This window comes from Macrotis lagotis, chromosome 5, assembly GCF_037893015.1.
Source record: "Macrotis lagotis isolate mMagLag1 chromosome 5, bilby.v1.9.chrom.fasta, whole genome shotgun sequence".
NCBI lineage: Eukaryota > Metazoa > Chordata > Mammalia > Peramelemorphia > Peramelidae > Macrotis > Macrotis lagotis.
In genome coordinates this window covers 80,041,730-80,068,761 of record NC_133662.1, presented here as the reverse complement: position 1 = coordinate 80,068,761, position 27,032 = coordinate 80,041,730, and the positions used below count along the sequence as shown (strand labels likewise).

The window sequence follows — 27,032 nt, the reverse complement described above, 5'->3', positions numbered from 1 at the left end:
CCTTTAGAGGGGGCCAGAACAAACCAGCATCCCAAATGAGACCAAAAGAATGCAGTGGTCTAGAGTAAAGCACCAAATAGGAAGTAAAGCATGGAATAAGCAGGCAACAGAAAAGAGGTTCAGTGAAAGTTGTGGGTTTAGTCTTATATATCCAACCACTATTAAAGCTGACTAAGTTTTAGAACCACTGTTCATGGGGCAGCTACGTGGCAAAGTGGATAGAGCACCAGCCCTGTAGTCAGGAGGACCTGATTTCAAATCCAACCTCAGATTCTTAATAAGTGCTGTGAGACCTTGGGCAAGTCACTCTTAACCCCACTGGCTTAAACAAATTTTAAAAAATTTAAAAAAAGGACCACTGTTCACACTATCTACCAGAGGTTTCAACTTAGAAACTAGCTATTACAAACTCAAAAAGCTCAGAAGCAAACTCATTGTTTCAGATCTTCCTACTACCTGATGATAAGCTCCTATTCTACAAAGTTCTGGGATTTTATCTTTGTACCACAAGTTTTATCTTTTCTTTTCCATTGTTATTTCTGCCATGCTAATCCAGTCCATAGTCATTTCATGCTTAAGATATTTTAATAGTCTCCTAATTTTTCTTCCTTTAGATTGAGTCTGAAGTTTCTCTCTGTAATTAGAAAAGGAGGACCTAACATAATGAACATTAGGATAATAATGATAAAACATTGTAGAAGGAAGTAAATCAACTTTTCCTATGAGTAAGAGGGTGATTATAAGAAACCTTCTAGAAGCAGCCACAAAGATTTGTCAACAAATTACAGAGAACAAGAAGTTAAAAAATCAGGCTGATTGGAATGCAACAAACAAGATGAAAAGTAGTTGAGAACACCTGTGAATTAGAAAGAAATAGTCTAGCAAAGACATCTGTCTAACAACACAAGGTTAAAGAAGAAAGCAACATCATGATCAGAATGGGAATATAAACATTCCAAGGTGGGAATCTGGTGTCTGTTGTCTTTGGCTGAGGAAACTGCCCATTAAAAATAGGAATGAAGACAAAGAAATGTGGAGATGAATACATGACTTAATATTATATTGAATGATATGTCTTAATTCAGTGGTCCTCTCTAGCCATATCAATACTGTTCCTCTTTATCCCAATTATTTACTTGATTTTGTTCAATACAGAGAAAATTATCTGAGTCAAGATGGATATAACCAGTTCTATTGTATATTTTTTCCTTTCCATTTTAACATTGTAACTAGGAATTTTGTATACAGAATGAATAGTAATGTGAGAGAAAAGAGAAGAAAAAACACCAACTAAGATTGAATCTTTGACATTTGTTTTCGAATAATTCACTGTCCTTTTTGTTTCTTTTTTTTGAGGGGTTTTTTTTTTTTTTGCAAGGCAAATGGGGTTAAGTGGCTTGCCCAAGGCCACACAGCTAGGTAATTTTCTAGGTAAAGTGTCTGAGACCGGATTTGAACCCAGGTACTCCTGACTCCAAGGCCAGTGCTTTATCCACTACGCCACCTAGCCACCCCAAGTTTTTTTTTTTAAAGTGATAAAAATACGTTTGTACTGATCTTGGAACTTAAGATGTTAGTTACTGCCAAAAAGTCTGCAATTTTTCTGTCTAGATATCAGAGGGCTTTTTTTTTCCATTAGGAAGAAATTTTGGGCAGCAGCATTTCCCATGCTTGACACCCCATAGCCCAGTGATAAGATAGACAGTTAGCCAGTACCACTTTCTCTTTGTTACAGTGTGGTATGAATGTTCACTAAATCTATTTGTGTCACTTTATTGGTTTTCAACTCCAGCATTAACAGTTTTGATTTAAGAAAGGCAGGGATTCTTTAATTTTAACATGTTCATAGTTAGTGATGAGTCTTGGATTATCTAACTCATTAGGCAAATGCTAAATTCATTTTACCTTACTGTCTATCCTGTAGTTGAATTTCCCTTAATTAATTTTTTTCTCCTACAACAATTTCATCCTTTCTGGTTTTTCTTTTAGTCTCCAATACACACAGAAATATTAGTAATGAGAAGAGAAATAAAAGCACAAAATAAATAAAGTGTTGGACAGAGGCAGAGAAAAGTATTTCTTAGGTCTAGTTGTTCTCAAGCAGATTACAATCTAATTGCATAGATAAGATATATACACATGAAAATTTAATGGTAAAAGGTAATAAAACCTCATTGTGTAACCAAGCGGCTAATTCAGTTTTTTCCCTACTGGTTAATTAAATCACCCAAGAATATTAAAGCTCTTACTGCATAGAATGTACTTGGCTAAGAGCTGGGGATAAACTCAAATAGTCCCTGACCTAAAGAAGCTTACCAACAGTCTTTTTGGGTCTATCCTTATAGATTTAGTACAGGGATTCTTATCTATTTCTTAATCTTTATCAGTCTTTCCCAAGATGTTTTATAAATAATTGAAGGACATGCTCATTTTCAATTAGAAGTTAGTGGAAATAAAGATGTATTTTTTTCTTCATCCAAGTTCATGGAACTGCTGAAATCTATCCACAGATGCCTAATTTAATTTTTATTTAAGGCAACTGGGGTTAAGTGACTCACCCAAGGCCACAAAACTAGGCAATTATTAAATGTATGAGGGTGCATTTGAACTCAAGTCCCTGACTCCAGGGCTGGTGCTCTATCCATGCCACCTAGTTGTCCCTCACAAACCCCTAATTTAGTCATTCCAGAAATCTGAGAATTCTAAAAGGTATGAGGTCAGACTACAGAGGTCCCATTGTATATGATAAAAAAAAAATCAATCAACAAGCTTACTATATTCCAGGCATTGTGTTAAACACTGAGGAAAGAGGCTAAATTAAATTAGTCCTAGACTACAAGGAGCTTACATTTTAATGATTCAGATAATATGTAAATTAAAAGGTATACAGTATTCAAGATTATAAGGACTACATCAGAGTAAATGAAAAATGCCCCATGGAAGTTAAAAAACCAAACTGATTCACCCTTGTCAGAATAAGACTAGCAGTAATGGTTCAATATATGGCAGGGTGTTTGAATATTAATTAACTGCTAATTTCCCCCTCTGTTCATCTCAGCGAGAGTTAGCCTCCAATACTAATCCTTGACCCATATCCCATGCCCAAGGTCCCCTTGCCCTAGTCCCCAAGGTCTGGTTCTAACTGATCCAGATAAGAACACTCTAAAAATTCACCCAGCTTTCCTCACATTCTGTGGATGAGCTCCAATCCAGGACACCAGTATGTATCTATCCACTTTGAGTATCTCGGGATTACGAATCCCCCACCTGCCTCAATAAAAGTGTTTTATCATGCCTTCTCTGTCTCCTTCTTAAGGCATTTTTGGTGACTAGTTGCATCTCATTTCCAAGGCCTAGATTTAGGGAATATAGAAGTAGGAATGGAAGAAGTAGGAATCATATGCCTTGACAGAGAAGGTTGGCTTTTTCCTGACATCAGGGCTATGACTATGGACTCTGGCTTTTCTGAGTACCTCTGGTTTTCCTCCTGGCAACTAAGTGTGGTTAAAGATAAGTCCCTACATAAGACTTTATCATTCAGAATTTCTTCAAACTTTAAGACAAAGATACATACAAAGCAGATGGAAGGCAACCTTAGAGGGAAGACTTAACAGTTGGAGGAGTGGAATGAAACCAGAAAAGGCTCCATATAGATAGCTTGAGTCTTAAAGGAAGACAGGGATTCTAGGAGGCATTTGCTAGGAGGGAGAGCATTTCAGGCATGTGGGACAACTGGTATAAAGACAAAAATATAAGAGATAAGAATGCTCTAGGAATTCAAAAACAGAAGTTCAACAGGAATGAACAACAAAACAAGGAGGAATTATTAATATCACATTCTCTAATTCAAAAGTATGTTAGAGAACAGAACACAACGAATAAAAAAGATTGCTCAAAGTTGTGAGACAACCCTTTACTTTGCACAATTCTTTTTGTATGGGAGATGCTTAATAGATGACTGTAGAACTGAAAATTTTCTGCCTGATCATAATATTATTTTTGATTAGGTCAGATGTAACTTGTGCCACAAAAAACACAACTAATACAGGAAAAGCATGATTTTGGCCCAGGGTAAATACATGTCTTCCCCTGTTCTTGTTTCTAAAATAATCCACTTGTGATAAACTCACCTTCTAATCAGAAAGTTACTTTGACTCCACAGCAACTACAAATAAACTATATTCTGAGCAATCCCTTACCTGAAAGTTTAGGCATGGTTCTTGGCTGCTTTTGATCTGAAATTTTGCTTCCTCTTGCATTCTCTGCTTTGGGGATCCAGACCCTAATATAGCCCAAGGCAATTAATAATATTGTGTACTATTTTTGGTTTGAACTCAATCCATGCCTAATACATGCAGTAGGACAAAGATATCTCTTAGTCTTGTATGTATGTCTATATAACACACATATTCACAAATGTAAACTCTAAAAATGCATAATTATATTCAATTTTTCATTTTGCTCTCTTCATAGATATTCACATGAATATCTAGTGACATTTCATTATTCAATAAATTATCTAGTGATTTCTGAGATCCTGGCATTCTTAACTAGAAAACACTAGGAATTTTTGTTTTATTAAAATATTCCATATAAGCTAAATTAAAACTTCAAAAAATGTATCTTAAGTCCTTTTTTGTCCTTTTAGGAACCTGATACTGATTTTTGTTCAAGGCTAGAGAAAAATATTAGAATTATACTTTTATTCCCCATGACAAAATATATTCCAAAATCACACTTTTTTGAGTGAAATATTTTCCTATATGTCAGAAGGTGAAAACTTTTCATGATGTAACAATTATAATCCATAGCAGCTTATTTCTCTCTTAAGTAATAACCATTTATTGTTGGGGAGATTCAGGGATTTTTCCTTTTCTGTTTCTTCATTCAGAAATTGGTCCCTTATAGTTTATTCAGTCAGCATCTGAAGGACAGTGCTGATTTTGAGATTGGATTAACTTTATTCTCAAACATGTTTGGACTTCACTCAAGTTGAGAAGCTCATTGTGTTCTACTCAGGCTGGTTTTTTTTCCTTTTTTTGGGGGGGGGGGGGATCCTTTTGTTTAGACTGTCCAAGGGCTGAGGGTGGTTGAGGAGTAAAAATTACATAATCAAAATCAGTCCCCAGTCTTTCATTAGACTAGATCTACCTTTTATTATAATAATAGTCATTCTTCTCTTTGTTTACTAATCAGAGTTGATTACTGTCTTTTGGAAATATCTACTCTTTCATGGACATATAAGCATCACTGCCATGATTAATCCTTGGTTTAAGAGATAGCCAAATGACTCTTATTAATTATTTGCTAGTCAAAATTTAATAAAATAATTGCTAATTTCCCAGAAACTGTCTCTCAAACTTTTTATATGTCATACAATACAGAATCATAGAGTTGGAGAGACTTCTGTACCTATCTAATTCAAGTGATGGTGCAAAAACAATCCCTGATTGCATAAAACCACTAGTAGCCATTCAGCTTTCTCTTGAAGATATCCAATGAAGGGAAACCCACTGCTTCCAGAGGCAGCCCATTTTTCTTTTGCAGAGCTCTAATTATTAGGTAGGTTGTTTTTTTTCTTTCAGATATCAGATCTTAATTTGCCTTTTAATTCACAGTTCCCACTTGTGTACTTTGGAACTAAACAGAACAAGTAAGCCCTTGAAGTACAAATTAAGATAGATCAATAATAAAAGCCTTCCAAAAGAGAGTTTTAACAAATAACAATAGATAGAAGTATGTGCTAGAGAGCTCTCTAAAAAAGATTTAATGGTAAACAAAAGTAATAGGGCTTTAATGGGTATTTAAAATCCTGCTTTTTGTCTTTATAATCTTACACTAGGCCAAGTATACTTCTATGGAAAATTTTAGCAGTAAAAAGCTTTTGGCTATTGGAGTTTTACTAGACACCTCAACTGTAAGCTAATAAAGCCATTCTTAAAATACTCACAGTAATCTTTGATATTTTTCCATGATTTGTAAATTTCCTCTCTGACCTAAAATTTACCTTGGTTTAAGGATTTCCTATGAAATTCTGGAAGAACTATAAAGATTAATTAAGGAGGGGCAGAGCCAAGATGGCAACAAGAAAGCATCCTGTCTTGGGCTCTCTCTCATAAAACTCATAAGCTAAGGACTCTAAACTTTTGAGAGACAGAACCCACAGAGGAACCCAGTGAGGCAGTTCTCCTACTCAAGGTAACCTGGAAAAGAGCAGAAAGGCTCTGCTCCCTGGAGTTGGCTGGGCAGCTCACCAGAGGGACGGCCCACCAGAGCAAAAGAACTTCAGCCTCCCGGAGGCAGCCCAAGGGCACTGGGAGCCACAGCTCACAGCAGCGGGGGAGTTTCCTGAGTTACACCCCAGGGAACATCAGGCACAAATTGGGGGAACAGTGGGGGACCTCTGCCAGAGCGAGCACCTGAAGCCCAGCCCTCAGGGCACACAGTGAGCAACATGGCCAGCACAGCCCAGATACAGGAACAGAAGCAGGTAGAGGCAGTAAGCAGAAGACCCCAGGGCATGAGCCCATTGAACCTAGGGAGGGGAGTGGAGAGAGAGAGAGAGACTATCCTCTGCCCCTGGAACAGGACTCTGGGGCTCTGACCACCTTCAGATCTTGATCGCAGTCTAGGCCCCCCCACAGAATAGCAGGGCCTCCCCCAACCTCAGCCCCATGGCAGGGGGGGGGGGGCGCATATGGTTATTCACAGACCAGGAGGGAGGACAGAGACTCACACACACTGAGACCCTTGTGGGATGTCCCAAAAACTTAGGAAGCACCCCCAAAACAGGATAAGGTTGGGAAAATGAGCAAGCAGAGAAAAAAGAGGAATACCATTGGGAAATATTTTGCAAATGAGCCCAAGAAGGATCAAAATACTCAGTCTGAAGATGAGGAAGCACAAGGTCCTGCATCTAAAGACTCCAACAAAAACAGAAATTGGGCTCAGGCTATGACAGAGCTCAAAAAAGACTTTGAAAATCAAATGAGGGAGTTACAAGAAAAACTGGGAAAAGAAAGGAGAAAGATGCAGGAAAAACATGAAAATGAAGTCAGCAGCTTAGTCAAGGAAATCCAAAAAAATGCTGGAGAAAATAGCATGCTAAAAACCAGCTTAGGTCAAATGGATAAAACAGTTCAAAAAGTTATGGAGGAGAAGAATGCTTTAAAAAGCAAAATTGGCTAGATGGAAAAAGAGATAAGAAAACTCTCAGAGGAGAACAAATCCTTCAGACAAAGAATAGAATTCAGGGAGATTGATGACTTTACCAGAAATCAGGAATCAATAATTCAAAACCAAAAAAATGAAAAATTAGAAGAAAATGTGAAATATCTCATTGAAAAAACAACTGATATGGAAAACAGACTTAGGAAAGATAATTTAAAAATCATTGGAATACCTGAAAGTCATGATCAGGAAAAGAGCCTTGACATCATTTTCAAAGAATTACTACAGGAAAGTTGCCCTGATATTCTAGAAGCAGAGGGCAAAAATAGAAATGGAGAGAATCCACCGATCCCCTGGAGAAAGAGATCCCAAAAAACCTAACCCCTAGGAATGTTATAGCCAAGTTCCAGAACTCCCAAGTCAAAGTGAAAATATTACAAGCAGCCAGAAGGACACAGTTCAAATATCGTGGAGCTGCAATCAGGATCACACAGGACTTAGCAGCAACTACATTGGAAGCTTGTAGGGCTTGGAATACAATATACCGGAAGGCAAAAGAGCTTAGGATGCAGCCAAGAATGAACTACCCAGCAAGGCTGAATGTCCTCTTCCAGGGAAAAAGATAAGACTTTCAACGAACCAGGGAAATTTCAAATGTTCCTGTTGGAATGGCCAGAGCTGAAAAGAAGGTTTGATCTTCAAATACAGGACTCAGCTGAAGCATAGAGATTGAAGGAGAAGGGGAAAATATGAGGGATTTAATGATGATGAACTACATGTATTCCTGTATAGAAAAATGACATTGATAATACTCATATGAACCTTCTCAGTTAATAGAGCAGGTAGAGGGAGCTTTTATAGTTGAAGCACAAGAGAAAGCTGAATTCGAAGATAAAATATGGTGTAAAAATGGAGTCAATAGAAAAAAAGGGAAATGTAATGGGAGAAAGAAAAAGGAGAGGGGGCTACGATATTTCATGTAAGATTTTTCTTTATTACAATGAGCTATTGCAATGATATGGAAGGGAGGAAGGCAAGGGGGAATGGGAAACCTTTGCTGTCATCAGAGGTGGCTAGGAGAGAAAACAGCATATATACTCAATGGGGTATAGGCATCTGGAGTAAGAAAGGGGGGGCAGGGGGAAGGCAGGGATGTGAGTGATGGAGGAAGAGAATGGACCATGGGGGGAGAGTGGCCAGATATAACACATTTTCTTTTTTACTTCTTGCAAGGGGCTGAGATTGGATGGCCTGTCCGGGACCATAGGGCCAGGTGGATGCTGGGCCTAAGGGGTGGTAGGGGGGCTCAGGGCCTCTTGACCCCAGGGCCTGGGATCTGTCTGCTGTGCCACCCAGCTACCCTACAGCAGAGTCAGAGTGAAAGGAGAGAGAAAATATAGTACATGGTAGTGGGAGGGAGTTGCGATCAGCAATGGCAATGGTGGAAAAATATGGAAGTAACTTTTGCCATGGACTTACCATAAAGAATGTGATTCACCCGCAACGGAGTTGTTAGTGTTGGAACACAGACTGAAGCACATTTTTTATTATCATTATTATTATTATTTGGGGGGGGGGTGCAGGGCAAATGGGGCTGGGTGGCCTGCCTGGGGCCACATAGCAGGGTGATCTTTGGGTGTCTGAGGCTGGATTTGGACCCGGGTGCTCCTGGCTCAAGGGCCAATGCTCTGTCCGCTATCCAGCCACCCCTACTATTATTACTATTTTATTTTATTTTGGGTCTTTTTTTTCCTTTTTTTTTTTTTGGTTTTTGCAGGGCAGTGGGGTTCGGGTGGCTTGCATGTCACATGGCTGGATGATTGTTGAGTCTATGGGGCTGGATGTGGGCTCGGGTGCTCGTGGCTACAGGGCTGGTGCTTCGTCCATTGCGCCACCTGGCCATACCTACAATTATTACTATTATTATTTTTTTAATTTTAATTTTTTCTCTCCCCTTTACTTTATTGTTCAAGAAAGTCTATATTTATGGGGGGAAGGGGTATTTCATTTACTCTTAAACAAGAATATTTTATTAATGTAAAAAAAATTATTTGTACAAAATGAGAATAAATATTAAATAAAAAAATTTAAAAAAAAGATTAAGATGATGAATGAACGTAATTCAATAAGTGTTCTATTTACATCCCTGTGAGAATTCTATATCAGCAGCATTCTTCACTAATAAACCATTATCTAAGATAGTGAGGCAGCAACATAGGTGAACCTTCTCAACATTTCCCTCTAAACAACTTTATTAGGTTTTTTTTAGGTTTTTTCTTTTTTTTTCTAAACAACTTTAAAATAAATGCTTAGAGGCAGTTAGGTGGCACAGTGTTGATAAAACACTGGGCTCTGGAATCAGGAGAAATTGGATTCAAATTTGACCACTGCCACTTAATAATTGCCTAGCAGTGTGACCTTGGGTAAGTCACTTAACCCTCTTGCCTTAAATAAATAAAATTTTAAAAAAATAAATCCCCAAATCAAATTTTGAAGTAACAAAGTCAACAAAAGGTCAAGTTGAGGTATTTTTCCAGTCTAAGAGCAGAATATAGTATGCTTCAGTTGAAGTTAAGGCAAGGATAACAATCACAGACTCAGATGATACATCCAATTAAAAGAAATAATCATGGAAACTACAGTTTACTAAAAGATATCATAGAAAATTAAGATAAAAAATGTTATAGCACAACTAAATATAGAGAACTGAATCAAACTGAAAAAAAAAAAAAAAACCAAGAACCATTCCCTGATTTGATAAATGGTCAAAGGATATGAAGAAATATATGAAAAAATGCTCTAAATATATGAAAAAATGCTCTAAACTACCAGTGAATAGAGAAATCATTAAAGTACAAATTAAAGCATCTCTGAAGTACAAATTTATACCCATCAGAAATCACAAATGCTGTGGGGTGGGGAAACAGGTACACTAATGAAACAAGTACATTAACTAATCCAAACATTCTGAAAAACAACTTGGAACTATAACCAAATGGCTTACAGAGTTGTCCATACTCTTTGACCCAGTAATATCATTGCTAGATTATATTGGCTCTTTTAGAGATGGCAAAGAATTAGAATCTGATAGTATACTTATCAGTTAATGAACGGCTAAACAGATTGTGACATATGATTGAAATGAAGTTCTATTGTGCTATAAGAAATAATGAAGAGGTGGTTTCAGAAAATATGGCAAGACTTATCTGAACTGATGCAAAGTGAAATGAGGAAAAACCAGGATATTACTGTGCTCAATAATAGCAATATTGTAATGATGATCAACTGTGAAAGAATTGGCTTTTCTGATCAATGCAATGATCTAAGACAATTCCAAAAGACTCATGAGGAAAAAATGCTATGCATCTGCAGAGAGAGAAATGAACTCTGAGAGCAAACTGATAAATAATTTTCTTTCTTTTATTGCTTGGTAAACAATATAGCTAAAATGGTAGAAAAATATTTTGCATGATTTCACATGTAATCAATATTAGATTGCTTATCTTCTAAATAGACATATGAGAAGGCTGGGAGAGAATTTGGAACTCAAAATGACATTTTTTCCCCTTAGCTTTTGGATATAACATTATTCTATCCACATTTCCAAGAAGTCTTTAAGCATTAAAGTTCAAAACTGAACTAAGAATTTTTGGGATACCCGGAACAGTATTCCGGAGAAGTATGGTCAAATAGTAGATAAAGAGCTGATCTCAAAGTAAGGATGAATTGAGTTCAAGTCTAATTCCAACCTTTCAGCGATAAAAATAATTGTAGAGTAAAAGCAAATCTGCATTGGGAGGTTCTTAAAATAGATGAAATCACATGTCTGTTTCTAAAAAATTACTATTTAAAAAACAAATATCTAGTTCTTAGGGTCCAATATGTAACCTATGCCAAGCTTCCTTTCCCAAAGAAGTATGAGAATTATTGAGATAAATATAAAATCAAAAGCCCCTAAACACAAATAAAAGTTCCTATTTATGTAAGGTGCTTTAGTTAGAAGTTTCCTTAGCTCATTACTTCATCTCTGATATTATACACATTTTGCAAAGCTAAGGATTTGAAACTTGAGCCTCTTGATTTCTCTGTGTTTTGATCATGATGGCCCTTGCAAAAAAAAAATTTAAAATAAGACTGCCTATAGGCTGCTATTTGAACATCAAGCTGAGATCTAATAGTCCTTTCAGAAAGACTAGAAGAAAACTAATGTTCTGACTTAGGTTTTTCTCTCAGTAAAACAACATCTGATCCATCATTGCTAAGCTTTTTATCATCATGGACTAATAATGTCCAAATAATAAAGAGCTGAGACATCACTGCACAAAGCAAACTGCACTATGCAAAACTAGGAAATGGACTAAGTAAATTCTGACCTACAAAATCCTGCTTTTTTCCTAAAGAAAGAGTATAATAAGTCTACATTGACAAAGATTTTTTTCATCCTTACCTTTAGAAATCTCTCATCTGTCAGTAATGCGACTTGTTTTTCTGGAATTTGCTTCTCTACATACCTGAAATTAACACACATATCCACACACACAGAGAAAACTATCATGTAAGAAATCACTTTATAAAAATTATCTCTTATGTATCCCTTTCCCTTAATCCTAATTCCTCATGCCAAAAATTACTAATTTGTAAACATGTTTAACAAAATATGTATGTAAAATGCTAACCTGACTATTCTCTGTTGGGGGGAATGTGGGAAGGGAGAGTGGAGGGAAATTTTGTAAAATATGCATGTACATACACATGAAAATAAATAAATTTAAGAAAAAAAATCAATGGAAAATGCCACCAAAAGAACTCCAAACTCTTCCCAACTCCCTCTTCTCTAATTTCATGCTTAACAACCACTTTTATGATTATTAGCTTTCTCTTGTAAGTACCTTTCATGTCCTTCCATGGTAAATTAATGAATTGTCATTCTAATTTTATAAATCAATCTGTAAGTAGGAATAGCATGAAAGTTCCCCAAATCTTATCACTCAATAACTGAAATACATGGTAAAGTAAACAGAGCACTGATACCTCAGTTTCCACATCTAAAATGGTGAGAGAAGGTTGAGAAAAGGCTGACTTCTTTGGGTCCTTTTCTGCTCTAGATTTATGATTCTATGATCCCCAATTATGGGAATTGATACAATGAAACTGGTGACACAGTACAATGAAGGAAGAAAATCTAGAGCTGTGGTCATCTCACCAAGGTGCTAAGTTTCCATAACTCATTATTTAACACACTTTTTCTTCCTATAGGTTCTAGACACATAAATCAGCTGTGTTCCATAGCCTGAATGATTTTGTGAGGCACAGCAAAGCCGAGAATTATAAGATAGACTACTAAAAGTTAATTGTGGAGTAATTTCAGAGGTTTTTTAATACCATAAGAAGATATTTTTCTATTTTTTTTAATATTTCAGATGTGGTGGGCTTGCATATCAACAGACAAAATACTTATAAAATACTTATAAATGGATTACAAGGTAATCAGATGCTATAGGCTGCATTGGTGGAGATTATCCATCATGAAGCTACAGATCTTCTGAATCATACATAAAAGTGCTACCACACTTATCTTTTTTACCTCATAAAAGAGGGAAGGCGCCGGATACTTTCACATTGGTCTTCTGATAAAGAATATATTCTTCTCTTTGCTTCTGGGAGATCACAACACAAAATGCTGAGTGGCTGAGAATAGAAATGCTCTAATATAGCCAGCTGAAAGAAAGAGGGAAGCTATTTAGAATGTCTTGATGGCAAATCTTTTGCCTTACACCAATTCAATTTTCTGTGGATAAAAACATAAACAAAGAAAAACTCAAAATATTTATGGAATCATTATGACTATTGTCCTACCTCTGACATATACTAAATGTGTGTCTCTAGATAAATTATGTGACCTCTAGGTTCTAGCTCTATATTGGTAGAAGGAATGTCTTCCTTGAGAGATGCCTATGTGAACATTTGTAGACCAGGCCTATGAATTTTTATTCACTTATATAAAGATGAAATTATATATTCAGATACACATATGTTTGTCCATTTGTGTAGAATACTATTAATATTACTATAGTCAACGAATAAGAAGATTTGAACAGTGTATACATCTAGCTTCTGGAAACAAGATCATAAATTGTCAGCTCCCTAAAACTCAAGAAAACAATAATTATCAACATACATGCCTATTTTCCCATTTATATAAATCTTTATTAAGAAAATTCATTATAACAAAATAATATTTGGTACCCATGAATTTGTGGTCTTAGCAATCATTAATTCCTTGATCCTCACTCAAGCCCACAGTTTAGAACCTATTGATAGAGTAAAAATATTGAATTTGGAGTAAGTAGACCTGGATATCAAATTTTGATTCTATTACTTATCATATGAATGAACATAATCAAGTAACAACCTCTGTGGGTTTCAGTTTCCTCACTGAAGATGATTCCATAATTCTCAATGGAATAATTGCCAGCATCTGTATACATTCTAAGGTACATAGACTCTGCTCCTTTGCTTACACTGTTTCCTTTATCTGGAATGTAGTCCACTGTCTACTTTCTGAATTCCTACTCCTTCTAAGGTCAAACTCAGATACATACCCTCTTTCAAGCAACAAGCCTGCCCAAGCTGGTAATGACCCTCTGCTCCTTGGAACTTGCAAAGCATTCTGAGGTTTTTTTATTTATATATTTGCCATGTATGAATTTGAATCATACCTGTGTCTGTGTCAGTGCCCCAACACATAATGAACTAGGACCATTAACTCACAGAAACACAGGGTAAGGGCTAAAAGGAATGTTACTATTCTTCATTTTATAGATCAGAAAACTGAGGTTCAGAGAGGTGCAGTGATTTGCCTAAAGAAACTCAAGTTTTGTATGACAGAACCAGATTTCAGAAGCAGATTTCAAATTCAAGTTCCCTGACGTAAAATACAATGCATCTTCTTCTATACCACTGCTTTCCAAATTGAAGGTTTTAGGTCTGTGTGGGAGGATGGTGGAGTGAAGAGAGAGAAAAAGAATGATTATTAGAATCCTACCAATTCATATATAAACCAAGAACTATCATTTTTGTATTTTCACAGTCAGTGGTGGTATACATGTAATTTTTAAAAGGATGTCTCATACACTAAAAAGGTAGGGAACCACTAGTCTACATTATAGTTTTATCCAAACTGTTTCTCTCCCCCAATTGAAAAGAAAATCAACAATCTAAAATATAATTAATGTAAAAAAAAGTTGTTGTATAATTCAGTATAACATTTTAAGAAGCACTTTAATGCATTTTTTGGCATAGTTATGAATTGGTATAACCATTCTGGAAAACAATTTAAAATTAGTGACATTAAAATGACTAAAATGTCCATACTTTTGACCCAGAAATTCCATTATTAGACCTATATTATAAGGACATTCATATACTACAAAAAAGGGTCCACATGCAGCACAATATTTATAGCAGCACTTTTTTTTATGGTATCAAAGAATTATACACCAAATAGCTATTTGTCCTTTGTGAAATGGCTAAACAAATTTTGGCACATGAGAGAAGGAAATCAATGTTTATAAAATGCATACTATTTGCCAGGTACTATGGCAAAGAGCATTACAAATATTATCTCAGTTGGTTTTCGCGACACCCATGGTATTTAGTAAAACATTCCATAGGAATTTATGAATCTGACAAATACAGAAAAGATTGGGAAGCCTGAAAAGTGATGTAACAGGAATCAAGAAAACAATATACACCATGACTGAAACAATGTAAATAGAAAAGAACAACCACAATGAGATGGTTAAAAAGGAATGTAAGATTACAAAGAACAAGCTTAACCCCAAAAATGAGATATGAAAAGTATTCTTTTCTTTTAAAGAAATAGGAGAAGGGGAAGTGGAATCCTGTTGCTTTTTTTTCCCTCTTCACCAATGATTATCAAACTGGGTTTTATATTCTTAGAGAGTCAAGGAATTATTGCAAGGATATTACCAATTTGCATATGTATCAAGCACTATCATTATCTAGATAGAGAAGGGGATAAATGAGGTGCCAAATTCATCAGAAAGTCGAGCCTGAATAAAATGTAATTGGGTAAATCTATAACAAATAGATAAATAAAAATACAATGGAACATAAATAGTTATTCTGTGATTTTCTTTTTTCTTTTTTTAGGTTTTGGCAAGGCAATGGGGTTAAGTGGCTTGCCCAAGGCTACACAGGTAATTATTAAGTGTCTGAGGCCAGATTTGAACTCAGGTACTCCGGACTCCAGGGCTGGTGTTCTATCCACTGCACCACCTAGCTGCCCCAAAGAATTTAGCAGTATCTATCTAATATTGTTTAGAGAAGAAAAGTTGTATAGAGAAGATAACAATAATCCTAGTTAGTAGAAAGATAAACTCTGAAGCAAAAGAGGGATAATTATCCAGATTTTATTACAGTCTGCAAGAAGATTCCACATGACTACCAATTCTTACTGATATGATATTCATGGTCATAAAAAATGTTAAGACTACAATTTGATTTCCCAAGTATGCTGATAATAGAAAGGAGAAGTTCTGGATTGTAATTAACATGAGTTGGTCCTCCAGAATCTGATATCTCAAAAGGTAAAGAGAGAAAATTAAGTTCCAGAGCCTGAAAAGCTGAAGCTAAATCATGAATATAAAATAATGCCACTGAAGAATTATCCAAAGGTATATAAGGCTCTAGCAGAAACAGCCACGCTTTAACTATTACAACTACAACAATAAGATGACAAACCATTATTTCTTCACCAATAAAAAAAAATTAACATTTAGTTTTATTTCTTTTTGTTTTTTAAAGGTTTTTGCAAGGCAAATGGGATTCAGTGGCTTGCCCAAGGTCACACAACTAAGTAATTATTAAGTGTCTGAGGACGGATTTGAACTCAGGTACTCCTGACTCCAGGGCCAGTGTTCTATCCACTGCACTACCTAGCTGCCCCAGTTTTATTTCTGCAAAGTATTTTCAACCAATAGTGGTCTCTGACTGAAATTATGTTGTTTTGATTAAACATCAGTAACAATTTTTTAGAAGAAAGAAACTGAATACCAAAGAAAATGAAGCACTTGCATCTAATGAGTAAGCAACAGAGCCAGAACTGAGGAACCTCAAAATTACTTGGCAAACTAAGCCACTGTTGAAGTATGTTTTTAATATCTAATCAGCTAGAGGTTGATTACCCCATGATGCCAATGAAGACAATATCTTGAGTTCACTCACTACACTTATAATTATAAGCTCTGAGACCAAGAACTGAATTGTAGTCAATCATCTTGGAGTAAGAGGATGCTAGAGACAATATGGAAAACTAGTTGAAAAATCATTCAAGAATACTCTATTGTCAGTGGATCAGTAATATATTCATTTCAAAATAGACAAAAATCAAAGAATGTTAAATTTAGGGACCTCGTAGATCACAGAGTCCAATTCCTTCATGTTCCTCCTCAGGAAACTAATTTTCCAAAGGTCATACAGTGAATTAGCAATAGATACAACAAGCAGTTCATATTTATAGTTTTTAAGATTTATGGAAAGCTTTCCTAACAACCCTATGTAACTCAATGATTACTTACATAATTGGTAAATAACAGAATAAGAACTTGAACCCAGGTCATTTCATTCATGCTGGTTATATTTTACAAAGAGAGATTTCAGTTTTTCATCAGGAAAAAGAACTTAATATGAAGTTTCTAAACAGCAAGAGATTGAGCTCTATTTTAAGTGTAGGATTTTTTTTGGCTTTCCATTTTTTAAACATGTTTAATTTATTTTAAATATTATACAGCAATAAATAACCATAAGATTTCAGAACAATGTAACTTGACATAATTTGTTCAAAAGCTATCACTGCTTGATCTTAAAAATTTCAGACTAACCTGTCAATTTATACTGAGCGTATTACTTTTTTTTTTTTTTTTTTTTAGTTTTTGCAAGGCAAATGGGGTTAAGTGGCTTGCCCAAGGCTACACAGCTAGGTAATTACTAAGTGTCTGAGACCAGATTTGAACCCAGGTACTCCTGACTCCAAGGCCTGTGCTTTATCCACTTCACCACCTAGCCGCCCCTCGTATTACCTTTTAAAACAATTGATTACTGGATTTAAAATCTCTTCAATGTCTCCTTACCTGGAGTCCTTTGATGAAGTTCTGAACTGAAAAATCATGGTATAGAAATATATTGGTGAGTACTTGTAAAGCTTTCTCATTGAGTTTAAAGGGGAACCGAGTTGTAAGAAGTAACTAAAAGAAATAGGAAAAAATATATTAATTTATAGTTTAAAGAGAGAGAGTCTGTCAAGGAATATACTTCAGTAAAATGACATTTCTGAGATGTTAAAGCTGCATATTAGTTCATTCTCTGTTGTGTCAAATTGGAAAGCTCCCTTTCCAAGGTACAATTGTGGAAGCAATGAAAAGAAGTTTACTAATCCTTAGGGAAAAAATAATGACATTTATTGCTTCTCTGAATATTGTCTATTAGTTAAATAATAATTAATATTTTTTCAAAAAGCAAGCAGTGAAGATCAATAGAGTAGCATTTGTACAGTTTGTTACTGTGAAAGATTTTTTCTTAAAACAGGAAATGCTATGGGATAAACTACTTTGAGAATTAGATGCTTGAATTTTTCTATTTCTATAAGAAGAAAACATGATAGGAAAAATGGGATGAGTTTTCCCAAAGTGATCAAAAACACAAGTCATTACCCAGGAAATTACCTCATCTCTAGATGGTAGAAAACATTCCCTATATTTATGTAATTAATATAAATCAGTAAAGTTCTACTACAGATCCTTTGGGTACTGCTAAATCTATGGTCATCAGAGCAATAGGAAGTCTATCTCTCTCTCTCTCTTTTTTTTTTAAGGTTTTTGCAAGGCAAATGGGGTTAAGTGGCTTGCCCAAGGCCACACAGCCAGGTAATTATTAAGTGTCTGAGACTGGATTTGAATCCAGGTACTCCTGACTCCAAGGCCAGTGCTTTATCCACTACCCCACCTATCCACCCTGAAGTCTACCTCTCTTAAAGATAAGAAGCCATGCTCACCCAAAAACCAAATAAATAAGGCCACAGCAAAACAATTTCCCATTTGAGGACTGAAAAACTGCCAGTATAGCTTTTGATAAATTTAGACATGAACCTTTTTGAAAAAAAAAATGTAAAGGTGGTCAGTTTATAAGTGTCAACTATCATTAATACTCTAAGGATAATTATTCAGCATATATAACATCTCTGCAGAAAAACCCTTGCTTACAAGACTAATTAATAACCTGACGAATCTTCATCTTATCTGGGTAGAATTAGCTAAAAAGCCTCAATTGCTTTCTTCTATGTAAATTTTTAACAATTGTGTTAATTTAAAAAAAATATTTATAGTATTTAATTGTAGACTTGGCAGTTAGGAAAGATTCTACTGAAAACTTTAAATCATCTTTTAACTTTTAATCTTTTAAAGATTTAAACCAATATTTTTCATAGTGAGTTAGGGAAAAAAATCAAGGATAGTGACCCAATGAAAGATATAAAAAAGTTATTATATTTACAAATACATATATTTATGCACACACACACACATATATAAACAAATCTATACTAAATTCCATTATGTGCTACATAGACTACTGAAAATATAGATGTGACAATATCTTAAACTTGTTTTTATCTGAAGACAAAAATACTGCAAAAATTATATAAAATTGTACAAATGAACATGCTCAACAATATGTATAGCATTTTTTCTCTATATATCCTCTCTCATGGCACAACCATGTTCTCTGCTACTCTCTTTATCTTGGCTTCCTTGGGGAAAAAATTACCTTGTCCAGTAGTTTAGCCAGGTGCTCCTTGCAAGACAATGACTGGAGTAGCTCTATACATAGAGAAGACACTGCCTGAGGAAGCAATCGATGGATAATGATCGGAGAAGTGGCAATTCCAAAAACAAGTACTATTGGGAGCTCATGTAGGTATTGACTAGATTCCAAGAGAAAAAAAGAAGCAAAAGTAGTTTTTAAGTAGTTAAATATATTTCAGATATTTATAAATGAGACAAAACATAATATTCTTCCCTTATCTAATATTGGATAATAAAAAAAGTTTTTACATTTAAACAAGAAATCCTAGCCTCTTAAAGATAGATGATCTGCAGCTTAAGAGTAAATTAGACCTATCTCCTCATTTTGCAGATGAAATAACCAAGGCCCATTGAGATCAACTGATTAAAAAAAAATTTCAGCATCTATCACATGTCATATAATCTAATTCCCCCACCCAAATATAAACTTGACAGATGGATATTTAGTCTCTACCAGAACACTTTCAGTGACAAGGAACTACAAAGTAAAACAATCTATTCTCTGGTATTCTCTAATTTAAAAAAGGTATTTTTTAGTGGGAAGAAACTGAAATCACGCGCGCGCGCGTGTGTGTGTGTGTGTGTGTGTGTGTGTGTGTAACTATGTAAGTATATATGCATGGTAATCTTTAAAGGAAATTTCTCTACTAAGTTTTTATACCAGTGTTCCTAACATGGGATACAAGAAATTTGCCAAATGGATATGGAGGATATTTATTAAATAATTATATTATTCTAATGAGGAATATTGTAAGTGAAAAAAATTTGTGAATTGGAGAGAGAGAATAGTGAGAGGAGAGGGAGAAAAAGGTAAGGAATATTAAAGTACATCTCAAAATTTTCAAAAATAGTTAAAGGAATAATTCCTGTGGACCAAAACCAAATGAGTTTTGGATACAAAACCTTTTTCATAGTGAGTTAGAAAAAAATATCAGGTGCTCACTTCAGCAGAACATATACTAAAATTGGAATGATAGAAGATTAGCATGGCCCCTGTGCAAGCAACAGTGACCCAATGAAAGAAGAGGGAATTAATCTCCACAATAACCAGCAACTTCAAATTTGATTCCCCATTGATGAAGTAACTACATTTTTGGTGAAACCTCTGGAGATCTATTCTTACTAAATGTGTTCACAAGACTTTAATTCCATTTATGATGATAATCTTGTGAATTACAATTTTCAGTTTTGTTCTCAATCATAGAATCACAGATTTAGTGAAAGCATCTCAAAGGTCATCTAGTCTGTGGTGTCAAACTCAAAACAAAAACAGTGACCACTAATCCATATATAAGGATACCTAAAGGCTACAACTTGATTTAGTTTTAAAATGTAATATTTTTAAAAATGTAATATCTTTGTTTTATTGTATAATTATTAATTTTGTTAGATATTTTTCAATTAAATTTTAAGCTGGTAGGGACCTTATTCAAGAGCTATGTGTTTGATACTTCTGATTTAGCCAGGAAACTTGAGGTCCAGAGGGGTAGTATATTGTTCAAGTTACAAAGGCAGTAAATGGTATAACTGGGATTCAAATAAATGTCCCATAACTCAAAAGTGCATTGCAGCAAACTGCTTCCCCAAAGCAAGAAACAAAATGAAAGGTGAACATAATATATAACCAGTTTTTCCTAAAACTATACTAAGCATAAAATTGCTAGTTAAAAAAGAAACAGAATCAAGAATCTCACTAAATTTTTTGAATATTTTAATAAATATTAAACAAATTTATATCAAAAAATTGTTAATTTTTGAATAAAGTTTTATTTCTGAAAGTATAATCACTTTGTTTTATTTCTTATGCTCAGAGGCATAGGGATTAGACCTATAATTTCACTGGTATAGAAACTCCTAGATCAGGAAATTCCCTCTTCCAATGTAGGTTAGCACCTTCTGTGCCTTGAAAAATCACTAAGACTAGAAGCATCAAACATAAGGTCAGTAGGCTTACAACATGTCCTTGTGCTATTTTAATGAAATTCTTTTTAAAAATGTATTTATTTATTCACACACACATTATTAAAATTCTTGTCGCAAAAGTAAACATAATGCCCCCTCCTTCAACAAAGACAGGGAACCAGGAAAAAAAATGTAATTAAGTCTCTGTTCAGATAACACCGGCTCTGCCTTTGGGAAGGATCACATTTTTTATAAGTCCATCAGAAAATTTGCTTCAATGTTTTGTTCCCACAGTTGCTATTGCTAACTGTATTTCCCTCCATCTAGTCCTCTCCACTCCCATTTATTTTATTCTTTCTCTCCTTTCAAAAATGATCCTCATCAAAAGTCTGTTGTGGGGGCAGCCAAAAGGCACAGCAGACAATACCCACCCTGGAACCAGGAGGACCTGAGCCAAATCCAGCCTCAGATACCCAACAATCACCCAGTCCTGTGACCCTGGGCAAGCCACCCAACTCCCACTACCCTGCCAAAAAAAAAAAAAGTGTGTTTCTCAATGAGATTTATATATAATTGGGATATATTTAACAAAATAAATAAAAATATAATAGAACATAGATTATAGTAATATATAGCTTTTTAAATCAATATGTGGTCCACAAGGATCCTTATGTACAGTTTAGTGGCTCATTTCTATCTGAGTTTGATACCCTTGGCCTAGAGCACTAGGAGATTAAGAGAATACTTGTCCAGGATCACACAGTATCAGAGGCAAGAATGGTACCTAGGCTGCCTATCTATTTCTTATGTTATGCCAGTTCTCTCTTATTTGTATGTAAATGGAAAATAATGGAATTTATTTTATTTTAAAATGAACAATAGTTATAGGAAGGCTTACTGAAGACCAAGGAGTATGGGAACTAAAAACAATGGAACTGGTATTAAACTATTTCTTACATTTTATATACTCAATACAATTTAACCTTTTATTGATGATAATTTTTATAACAGTGAAAATAGCTAGCATTTTTATAAGGTTTGCAAAGTGCTTTCCTTATATTAAATCCTTGATGACTCAGGGTCAGGCTAATGAATATCACTCATCATACTAAATTAATCTTTAGTTCTAAGGTTTAAAGGTTAATAGGTATCTAGGAGCTGCTCCTTTAGATTCATGGTTCTGCTTTTTTTCTTTATTCTCACTCACTGTTAATTCAAATTTCTCACTGCATTAACTTCTAGTGGTTCTAGCTTAGTTAAATAAAAGTGCATATGATCATCAGGTATTTGGTAAAATGTAGTCAAAAAATTTTTTTTAAACATAGTCAAAGATTACAATCATTTTTAAAAATTTGAATCAGAAAGAACCATCAAGATGAACTACTTATGGTATGTAACAGTGAGGCACACAGGCGCTTGAAGTAACCATTCTCTTCCTTGTTCCATAATTTGCATATATGCATAATGCTTTTTAATATTTAAACATCTTTTCTTTAAACTTCCTTGAATTGTTTTCATTTGGCTGACTTGTTTGCATTCAAGAAAGTATGATTCTTGACAAGGAGAATACACAAGTCTTCAGAGACTCAAAAAATAGGTTTTAGCAAATTCTAATGACACAAATGGGTATCATTCAGAGGAAGATGCAATTTAGCTTTTTATCTAGCAAAGTAAGAACTTGCCTCCCTGAAACAAATGGTCTCTAGGAAGTTTTGTCTTACTTGGGAAGTTAAGAACTGGTTAATTTTCTCTTTTTGAATTTCATTGCTTATGTCAGGAAGTAAATGCCTAATCTGACAGCAATATTCATTTATTCAGCATTTGAAGCTTGGATTCTCTATGGTTTTTATCAAATTGAAGAAATATTTAATCACCATTTCTCTCTAAAAATGGTTTCTTCTTAATTAAAAGAAAATATATGGTTGTAATTGATGTTAGAAGCTAGAGAAAAAGAAAGGAAAGGGACATTTTAGGTGCCAACACAAGAGGAGATTCCATTACCTGCTGATAATAATGAAGTCTTGAAGTACTTTTGTTGAGAAACTTTCTATGTCCTTCAAAATGATCACAATAGGAGGTGATTCTTTCCAATGACTGGAAGAAGTTATTTTTTTATTTACACTTTCAAGGCTTGTCTTCTGTAATGACATTGGGAAAATTTAAAAGGGAAAAAGGATTTTAAAAAATGCTTTATACAAAGTTGTGGTATCAAATACTGATGAATCTCTTCATATAGCAGTGGTGTCAATCAAATTCAAATTGAAATGAATTTCAGGTTTGCCTTAGGAAACCACAAATTTACATATTGCATTTTTTATTTATCTCGTTAAACATTTCCAATTGTATTTTAATTTGGTTCATACCACAATATGATTTTGATACCTCTGGTCAGTATTATTATTATTATTATTTCTTTATATAATGTGCAGAGAAATGCATTTAGAATAGTAACAGCAAAATCTTTCTTGTTTCTGGTGGCACAGTAGAGTGCTAAGCATGGAGTCAGGAAGAGTTCATATATGGCCTCAGGCACTAGCTGAATAACCCTGGATAAGTCACTTGCCCACTACCTGCCATCAGTTTCCTCAACTATAAAATAAGAATACTAATAGCACCTACTTTCCAGGTTTGTTGTATTAAATATAATAACTACAAAGCACTTAATACAGTACCTGGCATGTAGCAGGCACTTAAAATATTTATTCCCTTCCTTCCTCCCATAGTAAATACAGATATGTTAACATAGTATGAATTAAAATTCATATTCAAATTTTTTGTACATATTGAGAAAAAATAAAAGATTTTGAAGTAAAATGGATGAAATTTCTCCAAAATATTCATATTACAGTGACGTTTTTTCTACTCCTATGAAAGAATAGTGAAAATCTTACAGTTTAATAAAGTTGGTTAGCACCAAAAGAACCCTAATCTCTTAACCCAGATCACTCTCCCAACTCTGGCTTCGTTTGTCTCTATCTGCTGCCTTGGTTTCATGGTCTGCCACATTTATCTCACTAGTTATTTCACTAGAATATTTTGCATTTGAACATTTTCTCTTGTTCTTAGCTCATAAATCCTGTTTCTGGGGGACTCCTAACATTGAATTCTGCTACTGTTACACTTATAGAATTGATTCAATAAACCTAGAACATGGCACTTAATTCTTACTGACAGATTCCAACATAAGCAATTTCCTTCAGATGGGTATACTTATACTTTGCCATTATTCACCTCAGCTTCCTATTTCTGTAAAACAAAATGCTCATTCTACTTATTTTCAGAAATAACAGTATTTTAGATCACTGAGATTTTTTTAACTCAATTTTCCATCTACTCTTCTTAAAACTTTTTAACTTTCCTTCCTACTGGACAAGAAGAGTACTCTTCAATATAGTTAATCATCTATGTGTATTCTTTTCTGAAAATGTTAAAATTAATTCAGGCCCATATACTCCTTTCCATCTGATCACAATCCCCTTCAGCAAGACGAACAAAACCCTGGTTAAACATACAATTAAGTAAAATAAATTCCAGCACTAGCTATTTCCAAATAAAAAGTCTCAACATGCATGCTTGAATCCATCAACCCTCTATCAGATAGTGAAAAGCACGATTAATCATGAGTTCTCTGAAATTATGGTACATCACTGGGTTGATCAACAACCCTAAACTTTTCAAAGTTGTTTTTACAATATTATAATTGTATGCATTTTTCTCCTAATTCTACTCACTTTACTTTACAACAGTTTATACCAGGCTTCAACTTTGTTTTTCTCTGTCCTTTCCAAGTTTTATTTTTTCCCATCAAACAAACTCAAAAGGTTATTTATTTATTTTGAATTTTATATTTTTTCCCCTAATCTTGCTTCTCTACCCATCCCCCCCCCACAGAAGGCAGTCTGATAGTCTTTACATTGTTTCCATAGTATGCATCGATTTAAGTTGAATGTGATAAGAGAGAAATCATATCCTTAAGGAAGAAACAAAGCATAAGAAATAGCAAAATTACGTAAGATAACCTTTTTTTTTTTTAAATTAAAGGTAATAGTCTTTGGTCTTTGTTCAAACTCCACAATGCTTTCTCTGGATACAGATATTCTCCATCGCAGGTACCCCAAAACTGTGCCTGACTGTTGCACTGATGGAATAAGCAAGTCCATTAAGATGTTGTTGTTAGGACAATGATCTTCTGGTTCTGCTCATCTCACTCAGCCTCAGTTCATGCAAATCCTTCTAGGCTTCCCTGAATTCCCATCCCTCCTGGTTTCTAATAGAACAATAGTTTTCCATCACATACATATACCACAGTTTATTAAGCCAGTCCCCAATTGAAGGACATTCATTTAATTTCCAATTCTTTGCCACCACAAACAGGGCTGCTATGAATATTTTTGTACAAGTGATGTTTTTAATCTTTTTCATCATCTCTTCAGGGTATAGACCCACAGTAGTGGTATTGCTGGATCAAAGGGTATGTGCATTTTTGTTGCCCTTTGGGTGTAATTCCAAATTGCTCTCCAGAAAGGCTGGATGAGTTCACAGCCCCCCCCCCCCCCCAACAATGTATTAGCATTCCAGATTTCCCACACCCCTTCCAACATTGACCATTGTCCTTTCTAATCATATTGGCCAGTCTGAGAGGTGTGAGATGGTACATCAGAGTGCTTTAATTTGCTTTTCTCCAATAGTGATTTTGAAGAATTTTTCAAATGACTATGGATAGCTTTGATTTCCTCATCTGTATTGCCTTTGCATATCCTTTGACCATCTGTCAACTGGGGAATGGCTCATCTTTTTAAAAATTTGCCTCAGTTCTCTGTATATTTTAGAAATGAGTCCTTTGCCAGAAATACTAGTTGTGAAAACTGTTTCCCAATTTACTACATTTCTTTTTGTTTTTCTTTCTTTCTTTTTTTTTTAAGATTTTTCAAGACAATGGGATTAAGTGGCTTGCCCAAGACCACACAGCTAGTCAATTATTAAGTGTCTGAGACTGGATTTGCACCCAGGTACTCCTTACTCCAAGGCCAGTGCTCTATCCACTGCGCCACCTAGCTGCCCCCAATTTAATATATTTCTTTTGATATTGGTTATACTGGTTTTATCTATGCAAAAACCTTTTAATTTAATGTAGTCAAAACTGTCTAGTTTATTTTTAATGATGTTCTCCATCTCTTCCTTGGTCATAAACTACTTCCCTTTCCATAGATCTGACAGGTAAACTATTCCTTGATCTCCTAGTCTGCTTACAATCTTGTTTTTTTATGTTTAAATCCTGTATCCATTTTGATTTTATCTTTGGTATAGGGTATGAAGTGTTGGTCTAATCCAAGTATCTGCCATACTAGCATCCATTTTTCTCAACAGTTTTTATCAAAGAGAGAGTTTTTATCCCAATAGCTGGATTCTTTGGATTTATCAAATAGCAGATTACTATAATCAATTTCTCCTATTGCACCCAGTCTATTCCACTGATCCACCAATCTATTTCTTAGCCAATACCAGACAGTTTTGATGATTGATGCTTTATAATATAATTTTAGATCTGGTAGGAAAAAAAAGTATTCCTTTCCATCTCCATTCAATTTCCTCCACAGGTCTATCATACCTAGGTTTTCTAACAATCTATTTACCTTAACTTCCTTCTTGTTTAGTTTATGGTTAGATTTATCTAAATCTGAGAACTAGAGGTTGAGTTCTTCCACTAGTAGAGTTTTGCTGTCTATGTCTTCCTTTAACTCCTTCAACTTCTCCTCTAAGAATTTGGATACTATGCCATTGGGTGCATGCTTATTTAATATTGAAATTACTTTATTGTCTATGGCACCTTTTAGGAGGATATAGTTTCCTTCCTTACCTCTTTTAACACTATCTATTTGCAGCTGCTTTGTCTGAGATAAGGATTACTACCCCTGCTTTTTCTCTTAGCTGAAGCAAATTATATTTTGCTCCAACCTTTTACCTTTACACTATATGTATCTCTCTGCTTCAAATGAGTTTCTTGTAAGCAGCATATTGTAGGATTCTGGTTTTTAATTCACTCTGCTATTCATTTAAGTTTTATGGGAGAGTTCTTCC

General features: G+C 34.8%; 1 protein-coding gene and 1 non-coding gene across 3 annotated transcripts in view; one reads left to right on the top strand and one right to left on the bottom strand.

The window, feature by feature from the left end:
- ORC3 (origin recognition complex subunit 3) overlaps positions 1–27,032 on the bottom strand; it is a 120,245-nt gene that overhangs the window by 55,420 nt on the left and 37,793 nt on the right. For both annotated transcript variants that reach the window (XM_074187122.1, XM_074187123.1), the window contains 5 exons: positions 22,956–23,092; positions 19,015–19,171; positions 17,325–17,438; positions 12,755–12,888; positions 11,618–11,681 (listed from right to left, as the gene is read on the bottom strand). In XM_074187122.1, the coding sequence (XP_074043223.1) occupies positions 11,618–11,681; positions 12,755–12,888; positions 17,325–17,438; positions 19,015–19,171; positions 22,956–23,092 (606 nt within the window). The remainder of the gene's footprint in view (positions 1–11,617; positions 11,682–12,754; positions 12,889–17,324; positions 17,439–19,014; positions 19,172–22,955; positions 23,093–27,032) is intronic.
- On the top strand, positions 19,988–20,091 carry LOC141490303 (U6 spliceosomal RNA). Its single transcript, XR_012469145.1, has one exon. It is a non-coding gene; the product is annotated as a U6 spliceosomal RNA (small nuclear RNA).